Source organism: Sinohyriopsis cumingii, chromosome 19 (genome assembly GCF_028554795.1).
Source record: "Sinohyriopsis cumingii isolate HCF-2022 chromosome 19, ASM2855479v2, whole genome shotgun sequence".
In the NCBI taxonomy this organism is placed as follows: domain Eukaryota; kingdom Metazoa; phylum Mollusca; class Bivalvia; order Unionida; family Unionidae; genus Sinohyriopsis; species Sinohyriopsis cumingii.
In genome coordinates, this window is record NC_142979.1 from 7,295,437 (window position 1) to 7,308,334 (window position 12,898).

Sequence of the window (12,898 nt, forward strand, 5' to 3'; positions counted from 1 at the left end):
TCTCTTTTTATAATGACAAAGTTCTGCCTTTACAAGTTGCTAACACTTTGTCATCACACATTTAGGTACTTGCACCAGGAGCCTAAGCAACTTCAGATTCAGTTTGGGTTATAATTATTTTGTATGTGCAAGTCTCTAGCACTTATGTAACTCCTATATATATGTAATTCCATTATCAATGGGCGAGTTTCTATTCCAAGGTATTTATACCATCTGGGTGGCAACTTTAGTGTTTATTATGGGCCTTTTTTCCTTACAAGCATTGTATTGTTGCAAGTACATGTCCATAATGGTGCCTCAGTTCTCTTTTTTGTGAAGGTTTGAGTGTGAGTGTGTGTGTAATGTAGACACTCTTGTACATTTCTGTATTTGTTTTGCTCTAGTCGGAGAAGTACAGGTCAGCACTCTATACATGGTTTATTTAGTCGCATCCTGCACATGCATGTTTCTATAGGTTACATTTCAGTCATATTTATATGCATAAACATTCCATCATATTTAATGAGCACTTAGTTGCTCACAGGGAAAGCATATGCAACTTCACTCGTTAGTTTTGGGCTCCATTTTTTATGTGTGCATGCCTTTATGCTCATAAGAAACTCCTTATATATGTATAATTCCATTATTTCTGGTACATATAGGTGAGTTTCATTTATCACAGTACCATTAGCCTTGGAACACCATGCTTCAATGATTCTGTCTGTACAGGCCATCCTTGACCTTCCCTACAGATAGCATTATATTGAGATCATCCATCACTTTTTTCCTGGTAACCTTTATTTGGTATAGCTCAAACGTTATTCAGACTTCATGTGCAGGCCCACAGGGTTATAACTTTTCCCCCGTGTGGTATTGTCATTATATTTTTACCTGTATGCTTCATTGCTTTATTAGACTGTCTATTCTCTATTTCTGAGTCAACCTTTTCATGCTTTAGCTCTGCATGGACATTGTGTTATAAAGACAGGTGCAAGGCTACAGTTTTATAAGCTTTGCTCTATTTTGTTTTAGATTAGAACTATGGGCAATGAGCAAATAACACACAGCTCAGAATGAAGATGTCACCAGTGTGCATGCTGACTCTCATCAGTGTGAATCTTTATGGGGACAAGGGAGATAATTCAACTTACCCTTTTACCATGAAGTACGGGACATTGAAATGCTTGGAAACAGCTCTGGCACCTGAGTCACAACCACAGGACTCATCATTTTTGGAACTCCCTCGACCTTACTTCCTTGGAGTCCAACTTGATTCCTATTACAGAACAGCAAGGGACAGTGCTAACAAACAGCCAAGTTCCCTCTCATTGAACAGACATATGGACAGGTTACATAGATAAAACATGCCATAACCTGTCCCAGTTGATGATCCTAATGATATCCTCCTAACATGGATGGCCTGTTTCCATTGCAGCCAGCCTAGGCCATATACTAGGGATTGCAATGGGCCAAACATCTACCTTTGCCCCCCCCCCAAAGTCTTTCATTCGGAACCCCTGCAGTTGACAATGATATTGCTGCTATGGAAATGACACATCCACACTCCATGCATATGGATCAGATTGCCTTTGTTGACACTCAGCAGTTAACAGTATCGTTGCCATGACTTCATTGATGGACTTTCATTCTCTCTGGCTATCTTCCAACTGATGGAACATAGCTTATCTTCTCCCATGCCAAATACATCAGGGCATGCATGGGAGTCAGTCTTAAGAATACTAAACAGAGCCACTCAACACACTTTGGCCAATGCTGTAATTGCAGCTGCTAGTCCAATTGGCAGAACCCAGCTCATGCCCTCTGCCTGCACTCTCCTGTAGGACCACTATATGGCCAAGCTCAGATCACATCCTTTATCCTCTTAACTTTTTTAATGTCCCAATGGATGAAGTCCGTAGACAAGCCATCAAGGAGTCATATTACCATCCTTCCCACAACCACAGCATTGATATAGGGATAGTACGGGAAATCAGCACAAGGACCCAAGTGCCACTCATAGGACACAAACCTCTGAAAGCCATCCTGTTGAAGCTCCACGCATCAAAAGTCACTGTTTTTTTGTATACCAAGCAGATATAGCACCGAGAGGGTTCTGTTGTTCATTCCGCACCTTTTCTTGGTCCAGGTGGCAAACGACACTCAACTTCTGGTAATCGGCCTAAGCACCCTCAATCCATTCATCCATGCCCCTTGGTTTCCACTGGAAACACCATGTTTTGAACACCATCTATGAGGGAAACTTCGCCATCACTATGGACTTTGACAGCGCATACCTTCATGTCTCTATTCACAAGGCTCCCAGGACGTTCCTACGATTTGCCTACAACATCGTACACCAGTTCAGGGTACTCCTAGTGTCTCAGCATCTGCCCCTTGGTCTTCACTCGTCTGATGAATTGAATAACTGCATGTCCAAACCATTTCAATGGAAGCAATATCAAGTTACCTGGACAACATACGACAGTAACTTCAATGAGTTAGATCTAACAAGACATGATAACCCTAGTTACCAATCTGGATTTGTCATCAACAATAAAAAATACAATCTAGTACCATCTCAACGATTTGTTCACCTCGGTATGGAGTTCAACACACATTTAACATATTTAGTCTCCCTCAGGATTGGGCATTAAAATATGACTCATAGTAGCACCTTACTTTTGCGAGCATGGGAATCCCTTTACCTACTAGGCTTATCAATGTGACAGTGGAACTCATGATCCTAGATCACCTTCTTAAGCACCCATTGCTACTGTTTCCTATGCACAAATGGAGTCCTGAAGTTTGACCACTGAATCATCCTCTCAGTATCTGCACCCAATTCAAGCATCATCTGCAGAATTAGGAGCAACGTAACTTGGCTCATGGCGAGTATACATCTGCAGATCCAACTGCTCAAGATCACAGTTTGTACCGATGCAAATGCATATTTTACTTGGAAAAATTGGTTTCTCATTGGATGGTCATATTAACATGGGGACTTCTTATGATGTCTAGCTAGTCATAAATGAAAATCTGACTTGTAATATGGTGGCCATCTTGAAAATTAAGTTAGCTCCTAGATCATAAGATGGCTGAGTATATCGGCATTATGTTTTCACCAAAAGACTTTTTATAATGTCTGGCTGATACTAATTGTAATTTGTGCAAGTCTGACATCCATTAAGGCCACTCTGACACCCCCTGAGTCATTCTGTAGCACATATTTGTGACTTGGGAAATCTGATTTAAGTTCAGATTTTCTATCTCTCAGATATACAGTCCTAAAGTTGGCATTTTGTTCAGATTTTGTTCCTGATGTTAATTAAGGTAGCACTACAATGTGGTCATCCATCAAAAACACCAAGTGTGATTTTATTTGAAAACTATACCTACAGGGATTGTACCAAATCAATCTCATCTGAATTGAGTTCATTGTTAAGCTGTTCAGAGTCAAGACAAATCACAAAATGCAATAATTATGCCCTCGTAAAATTTATGCAAAAGATACCATCAAATTGATCCAAATACAGAAAAACTTTGAAACGACTTTTCTAAAACTGCATAACAATTTTGACCATACTTAACATAAGACATCTTCATATAAAAATATCTAAAATTTGTACAAATGTGGTCATTACTAAAAACAGAAGAAAAAAACCCAACTTTTTCTCTGAAACTACATTGCAAAAATTAGCTAAATATGTTAGAAATCATCCGGGTATGTACACCTGTTGACAGAAAACATTGGTTATGTACACCTGTTGACAGAAAACATCTGGTTATGTACACCTGTTGACAGAAAACATCTGGTTATGTACACCTGTTGACAGAAAACATCTGGGTATGTACACCTGTTGACAGAAAACATCTGGCTATGTACACCTGTTGACAGAAAACATCTGGTTATGTACACCTGTTGACAGAAAACATTGGTTATGTACACCTGTTGACAGAAAATATCTGGGTATGTACACCTGTTGACAGAAAACATCTGGTTATGTACACCTGTTGACAGAAAACATCTGGTTATGTACACCTGTTGACAGAAAATATCTGGGTATGTACACCTGTTGACAGAAAACATCTGGCTATGTACACCTGTTGACAGAAAACATCTGGTTATGTACACCTGTTGACAGAAAACATTGGTTATGTACACCTGTTGACAGAAAATATCTGGGTATGTACACCTGTTGACAGAAAACATCTGGGTATGTACATCTTTTGACAGAAAACATCTTGGTATGTACACCTGTTGACAGAAAACATCTGGGTATGTACACCTTTTGACACTTTTTAAAGTTATTCAGTTTTGATACTGATCCAAAATCAAATACAGCCACTATATCATAGAACAGAGAAATCTTTAATTACTTTTCCAAAATTATACCATATTTGACCAGAGACACGTTGGGTGGAGATTTGTATCTGCAATAGATTTTAATGGCCACTGTATCCTTTAGGCTGAAAAGACATCAATGAGAGAGAAGAAGACATGTTACCAATACATGAAAGATTATTTTGAGAAAGGCCAAAATAACGTACAAGGTGTTTATAAAATCTGACCAAACTTTACTAAACACCATTGTCCAGGGATCTACTGGTACCCCAAATCTAAGATCATTAAAAGGGCAAAATTTCAAAGTACCCAATCGAAAAAAAAAGGAGCTACAGGATCCTTTATATCCTTAGATAATCTGCATTCCGTCTGATGGACTTGACTTCTCTTGGGAAGTTGTTGATGATCTGTTGTGGTAGTGACCACTTCCATTATAGTCAAGAAGTCATATTCCCAAACCTCCAGGGCACAGATGTAAATTAAACATGGTAGATGAGGAAATGTTTCAATCCTTTTGCAAGTAAACTCTGACAGCTGATCCTTTTGAGTGGATGTAATACAAAGATAATTCAGGATGTTGCTGGGGACACATTGTGATTCCTAAAGTGGTCATCAAACACTGGTTTGATCATGCATGCATCAGGGAACAGAATAAGGTCCTTCAATATTTAAATGCCAATTCAACAAGTGAAAATTGAATAAATACTGTCTACATTCATAGAGTTCAAGCTCATCGCAGAGACAGCAAGAGAAATATATTGACAATCTAGTACCCAAAAATGGAAAGGACCAAACCAATCTTTCCAACCTTTGCAATGGAATGGATGATAAATAGTAGACTATGATATCTCGAATCCATTAAACTACTATTTGAAGTTTAGTATGGAGTTCAGTGTCTGAGAAGCGTAATAGATTTTGTCCGACTTGAAGCACTTATAGAGAAGCTTTCATTAAGAAAGAACATGAAGTTGCCATCTTTTCCGATTTGTGTAAAACTTAACGAGACGTGGAAGTAAGGAATAATGAATGACCTTTTCAAGCTAGTTCGATGGGACTGCTTACTTCATCTTGAGGTTTTGAAAGATAGAAACTTCAGAATTAAGATAAACAGCATTCTTTCTGATAGCTATCCTCAGGGCAGCATATTTGTTTGTCATCCTGTTTTGAAAAATTAAAAATAACAGCATAGTGAAATGCTTTATTTCATGGACTGACTGTTCTTTCTATGTTGACATTTACATCTGCTATAGATCAAAGAGTATGTATACTATTGAACATCAACTACAGAAGAGCATAAACAAAGTTCAGACTTGGGCAGAATAACCTGCATTTCAGCCGGTTGCATTCTATTCATGATGACCAAAAGCTTTATCTTGATGGTTTTTATGCTTCAGTAATAATAATAATACTAATAATAATAGTATTGTGGAGTTTAGTGCATTATTAGGGCTCATTGTTGACCATAAACTAACTTTCCTTCCTTATATTAGATCCTCAGGGACAAATGTAAAAAGAGCTTTGAATTTTATAGGAGTCATGGCCTCATAGGTGCTTAAGTTATAAAGGTCATTAATAAAATCAGAACTTTGCTGTGGCTTGATTGTGTATGGATCACCTTGTGAATCTTACCTGCTGATGCTTGACACGATTGGGAACTTGGACTGTGTCTGGGTGCATGTAGAGCTTTCCATTCAGAAAGCCTGTATGTTGAGGCAAATGAACCATCTCTTTATCTCAGATAAATCAAATTGAGCCTTCAGTATGCTACCAGACTGTCTTCTAATCCCACGGTTCCCAACCACTAGGTTTGAACCCTAACCAGGGTTGTGAGGATGTTCGGGAGGGTCATGGAGGTTCACCAGCGCTTTGTTTTAGGTGGCAAAACTTACCCAAATATATAAAGAGTGCCGTGATGTTCAAAAAACTATTTTTGTTGGGTTGTAGGCAAACATGGTTGGGAACCATTGTTCTAATTCATCTAACCCCTACACATGATGTGGTGCAGTGCTGTCCAACCCATGGCCCACAGGCTGGTTTTAAATGGCCCGCCAGAGCTCGAGCAGATATATAGTCTTTTCTTTGCAGTCATCTGCTGCGGCCCTCTGCTTGAAGAAAAATATTTTTCAGTGGCCCATGGTGTCAAAAAGGTTGGACAGCACTGATGTAGTGTTTAAGTCCAAATACCAAACATGTTCAGAAACCAAACTTCATTCCATCTTTTGACATATAATTTGTTCTCACTTAGAAACAGCAAAATACAGTACAGGAATTATTGCAAAATTCAGTACTCATCAAATTGTCAAAGTGATTATTAAACCTACCCAAATATTATTTGACTGTTGCAAATTTAAAAAGTCCTCAACATATTTTTTCTCTCAGGGTAAATAACATTATAGTAATGCCACGTTATGGTGAAGTATATGATACAGAACTTCATCATTACAATGCAGCCCATGGGAGACATTGAGTACATCACCTTATAATGAGACTGCCTTGTAGTGAAGTACATTATATAGAACTTCATCATTATAATGCAGCCCATGGGAGACATCGAGTACATCACCTTATAAGGAGACTGCCTTATAGTGAAGTACATTATACAGAACTTCATCATTATAATGCAGCCCATGGGAGACATCAAGTACATCACCTTATAATGAGACTGCCTTATAATGATGTACATGATAACAGTACTTCCTCATAATGCTGTCCATGGAAGTCGTAAAGTAAATGTCCTTATAGTGAGACCACATTATAATAAAGTACATGATACATAGCTCCTCGTTATAATGCTTTCCATAGAGTATACCATCTTATCGTGAGACCTCTTCATAATGGATCCTTTACCATGCCCTCATTATAATAGAAACTGCTTGCAGGGTCACTTATTGAGGGAGTCTTGTCTTTTCTCACTGACTAATATTTATCATTTTTACCATAAACTTACATGAAATAAATCATTAATTAACCTACTACTGAATATGGTTGAAATAACAGATAAAATTCCAAATGACATGTATTTTTTATTTTTATGACCATAAATTGTCATCAAGAACATGAACCATTTAAAATAAAATACAGATTCATAAAGTACATAGACAAAAATAACAATATTCAGCAGCTAAGAATAAAATACCTTTGTATCACAGAATAGTTTTTATATTATAAAAAGTACAGCAGTTTTATCAAAAATGGTATGTATTAGCAAGATTATTTAGAACTTTTAAGTAAAATGCTGATTTTCACACAAATGTATATTCTTACAAAACACTTATATACACAATATAATAAAAAATCAATTCACAGATGATATACAACAATTTATGCAGGACATCTAGTAGGATGAAAAACACATAAAAGACATTCTTTCAGGTTAAATTGATTTATCGGCACCATAATTAATGGACTGAACATTTAAATTCAAAACATCAAATCTTCCTAATCATGATTAAAAAAGACTGAAAAAAGCTCTTGAATGAATCTTGGTTACTCTTTCTTCTGTCATAATGCTATCAAAACAATGCTGAATTGAGTTCATGGATTAAATGTCTACCTTTTCATTTTCCACTTCTTCCAAAGGTTTTATACTGATACCCTATATCGTGATGGTACACGATTCCATGCACTATACTATATTTACTGTGAATTCGCTATTTTTCACAGTGTAGCAATTTTTATTGATTTCTCATAACGTTGACAACATATACAATTCATTAAACTATACTGTTTTTGTTTCTCAAAACATATTAATCAAATAAAATCATACCAAAATCTATTTCCTAAATTTTCTTAACTATTTCAAATTACAAGGGTTCAGAATTTTGACATGGAACTAGGGATAAGGTCAGAATAGATCACGTTTTCACCGAGTGGAAACAAAATATTCTCATCCATATGCTAAAGCAAGAATCTGACTCCTTCTCTAATCCACAAATTAAGACCCAAGGATAATGACCTTTTTTTTATGCCAGTGACAAATAAATGAACTCGCTGTATGCCTCTGCAATAGCAGAGAAAGGTATCTGAAATTACAAATGTTTACATACTGATTGTTACTGCTGTAAATACCTGCATTACTTTCCAATTTGTCACTCAATGGATATAATGGTTTCATTCAAACTATTTTGGGTAACAACACGGATAGACAATGCTTCGATATTGCAGATTTCTGGACATAGAGGCTAAAATGAGTTTCCAATTCAAACTTTCAGAAGAGCCTGATTCAATGTTTTTTATCTTGCTTGTAACAAAGAAGTTTTACATAATTTTATTTTGGACAATATAATGAAATTTCAGTTGAATTTTTTTCTCTCACATTTGTTGTCCTCAATGAATTGCAGAGAATCAGTCTATTGCAGAGAATCAGTCGATTATGATTCATAAAGCAGATTGGAATGACTAATTGAGAATCAGTCTATTATCATTAATAAAGCAGATTAGAATGACCAATTGAGAATCAGTCTATTATCATTAACAAGGTAGATTTGAATGACTAAATAAGAATCAGTCTATTATCATTGATAAGGCAGATTGGAATAACCAACTGAGAATCAGTCTATTATCACTGATAAGGCAGATTGGAATAACCAATTGAGAATCAGTCTATTATCATTGATAAGGCAGATTGGAATGATTAAATGAAAAGCTTGCTACTGTTACTGAGGTACACCATCCTGTTCCTCAGCCTCCCCATTCCCCTCTTCTTCCCCCTCTTCTTCTGTTGCATCATGGGTGGGGGGTGCAATGTTATGGTCCTGATTCTCCCTCATCTTTAATGTGTGCTCAATCAAAGACAGACAGACAAAAATCCAGCTGTACATGTACTGAGCTGGTACTGAGCTGTACTTGGCAACCTCTCCATGAGGGACATCTGTGAATGAGAAAAACTTGTAAATGAAAAGACTAGTATCACCTGTCTACAAAGAGTAACTAAAAACTGATCATAGTGACATAATTTCTGTGTGAATCATACATGATCAAAGAAACTTTTTATTCTGTATTTTCCAAAATAATCTAATTTTTGATAAACTGAAATCTTTTAAATCAATCCACAGCTTCCCATATGAAACATTGTACCAAAAAGCTTTAGAAAATACATCATTGTTAATATATATAAGCAGTGTAATTCCCCTTAATATGACTGTCTGGACAAAAATATGTGACCATTTGTATGTATAGGTTCTATTGGTATTAAAATGGCTTTTTGGGGAAACCAGTATTTGTCATCACTGCTGAGGAGAGTGTATGAAAAATAAAACCCAGTAAAATAGCAATAAAATTTAATGAATGATAAATGCATGTAGAAGTATCAGTTATGGTTTGATTGATTTGCCAATAAAGTTAATACAAAGCATTTTTTATTGTTTGATATAGTTCCTATGTTAGTTGCATATAAAATCTGTTCACCCTTTGAAAAACACAAGGATTTTTGACAGCTACACAAGAATGTAATGGAGATCCAATTGGTGGAATATAATTTTAGACAGGAAAATATTTGTTTCTGAGTACTTGCATACAGGCAATCTTTGCTCTCCTGAAATCTATGTGTTTACACTTTAAGTGGAAAATATCCTGTTGGTTTCATGGGAAGTCACAGTTGGTAGTCTTGGGCTTGTAATCCAGAGAATGGTGGTTAAATATCTCCCTAGACCAACCTGGGTTGGCTGCTGCCTTGGTGTGTCCTTGGAAAAAGGCAATTAGCTCCTATTTTCTTGGCATGATATAGGCAATAACGTGTTCATAGTGCCATTAAAACCAGCAAAAACAAAAACACAAACTGGTTTCAGAAACAAGAACTGTATTTGACTAGGTTTTTTTAGTGTTAACACCATAAAAAACAATTTTTTGAGTGATATGGGTCAGAAAATAATAAAAGTTTTGTGTTGTAAGTGGAGGTCACTCAGTTTCATTTAGGAATACAAATGATTTAGTTCCCTTACCTTTTAAAAACCTCTCAATCTTAGCTGGAGCAATCAGTTCCTGGCCTGCTGTTGGGTCATATGTCGATATCTTGTTCAACAGATCGCTGTTGATAAACTGCAAGCAGAGGCAAATGGTTTTTAAAATTTAATCTAACGAGAACTGCTTCACTGATGATTTGTTTTTATATTACTTTTGTTTAGCGTGCTAGTTGTAACAGTTACCTCCTTAAATGGGTCAATAAAAATCTCTCCAAATTACCAAGGAATTGGGATTGTTTAATTAAAATTGGCATTGTTTAATTAAAATATAGCCTTCTTTTGGTGGTTAATTTTTACTGCTAAAGGAACTCATTTCTGTATATGATAAAATCATTTCATATATTTGGATCATAAATCTGAAATTTACATTTTAACTTTGAAGTGGTGGTTATCCACCATTTTCTTCTGTTGAGTTGATTATTGCCAGTTGTCATTTGACTTAAATATATCCTGATTGTAAGTCACATGATTTAGTTATGAACTTGTTGGGCTTCTTAACCTATTACATTGCAATTGAACCCAAGTCTGATTCTTAAGCGATAAGATTTTCAAATCAGCCACTAATGCCACCATTTTGGATGTGTGACTGGAACCATTTTCAACAAACTGGATAATATTTGAAGACTTTTGAAGAAAACCCCATCTTGACATGACCTGACATATGGCATGAATAGCAATATTATTTTCAAGATGGTGGCCATGATGGATGTCAGATTGGTACCATTTTCATTTAGTACCAACTAGACTTAAGAAGAAGTCTTATGAAAAACCCAATGTTGATATGATTCTCCATCTAGGAGGAGTAGAAATAAGATTTTCAAGATGGCAGCTGTGGTGGCCATATTGGATATCAAATTGGTGCAATTTTTATTTAGGGGTTGCTCACCAGTTATTATGTACTTTTGAGAAGGCGACGTATGTAAGGTGAAGTTGTTTGCATTTAAAAATATGCACAATGGAGAGAATGTTGGCATACCTCTATGCTACATTAATGTGGATGATATTTCTTTGGAAATTGTACATGATCTAAGCACACTGCTAACTAAAATGACTGCTTCCTTGTGCTAAACAGTCAGCTGAATTAGTCTAAAGTACACTATGCATAGCAGCTATTAAAATAGGGAAAATGAATTTTTCCAGACTAGACAATACCAGCATCTGAAAGTACAATGAATGAATTACCAAATATATAAAATGTAAAAAAAGTTATCAGCTCTTTTTTTAATACAATTTACCTCTGAAGTTCAGGAAGTAAAAATGACCAAGCAGAGCAAGTACTTTTATGAAAGGTGCACATCTTGAGTAAGGCCAAGCTGTATACTAAATAACCCATATTACACCCATCAATCATACACCAAAATAATGGGAATTAAAGGTTCTTCAAACTATATCTAAGATATACAATTTCTTTTTTAAATAGCCATTATAACCAGTGAGGAAAACCAGGGAAATTCTTTTTCTTTAAAATTCTAACCCTATGCAAAACTGTAGAGCACCACCTTAAGCCCCACTAGACATCACAAGAAGTCTTCTGATGATAAATGCATGCAGACATGACTTTTCATTTAGGCTGGAGTTGCAATAACAAGATTTTCTAGATGTCTGCCATGTTGGCCAAAATCAATGTCAGACTGGCACCATTTTCTTTGAGGACAAATAAGAAGTCATAAAAAGTCTTTTAGTGCAAACCACATGTTGATATGAGCATCTGTTCAGCAGGAGTAGTGATTTCAAGATGGTAATGATGACAGCCATATTGGATGTCCAAGCAGAACCATTTTCATTTAGAACCAGCTATATGTCATAAAAAGTCGTGTGGCAAAAACATCACGACAATCTGACTTTCTATTCAGGAGGAGTAGCAATAACAATATTTTCAAGATAACTGATGTGTTGGCAATATTGGATGTCAGGCTTGCACCATTTTCATTAAGTCTCAGCTAGTCGTAATGAAGAAGTCTTTCAGTAAAAGTCCTCTGCTGATGCAACCATCCATTCAGAAGGAGTAGCAAAAAGATTTTTAAGATGGCTGCTGTGGTGGCCATATTGAATATTTGAGCAGCATGATTTTCATCCAGGACCAAGCAGACCTTGGGGTAGTCATGGCAATCCTCCAAGTAGTTGAGCTATAACAAACTCATGCTAGTGGATGGATGGACAATGGACAACATGCCATCCTTGGTCTATTACAAGTATAGTTATAAAAAAACCAAAAGAATTTAGTTTTGCTAAATTAGTGTAATTGGGGGATTCCAGTATCTCATACCCTGATACAATATTAAGGAAGCCAAAAATGTTCTTTCCCCACAGAATCAAGATACACATGTATTACCGATTTCATTGTTGTCCAATCATTGAGTTCCCCAGAATCCACCCTGTCTGGATAGAATATTGTACACACGGCCTTCAGGATCTGGTGGACAATCTTGGGAGGGTCGTTGTAGCTGCGCAGCTCAGCAAAAGCTTTGCTGTCAATTTTGCTGACATTTTCTCGAAGTTCCATCAGCATTAGACGATCAAACATGATGTCCATTCTTGTCTCATCATTCTTCTCTGCCTCTGAAATGGACAAGAATAAGACAAATGACTACAGACTGTCTTCGAGCTATTCTACAAA

General features: G+C 36.4%; 1 protein-coding gene across 2 annotated transcripts in view; it reads right to left on the reverse strand.

The window, feature by feature from the left end:
• Positions 1–7,331: 7,331 nt before the first annotated feature.
• Positions 7,332–12,898, reverse strand: part of LOC149775104 (EF-hand calcium-binding domain-containing protein 5-like) — a 66,224-nt gene continuing 60,657 nt past the window's right edge. For both annotated transcript variants that reach the window (XM_089943143.1, XM_089943142.1), the window contains 3 exons: positions 12,614–12,840; positions 10,261–10,357; positions 7,332–9,191 (listed from right to left, as the gene is read on the reverse strand). In XM_089943143.1, the coding sequence (XP_089799269.1) occupies positions 8,977–9,191; positions 10,261–10,357; positions 12,614–12,840 (539 nt within the window). In that variant the 3' untranslated portion in view covers positions 7,332–8,976. The remainder of the gene's footprint in view (positions 9,192–10,260; positions 10,358–12,613; positions 12,841–12,898) is intronic.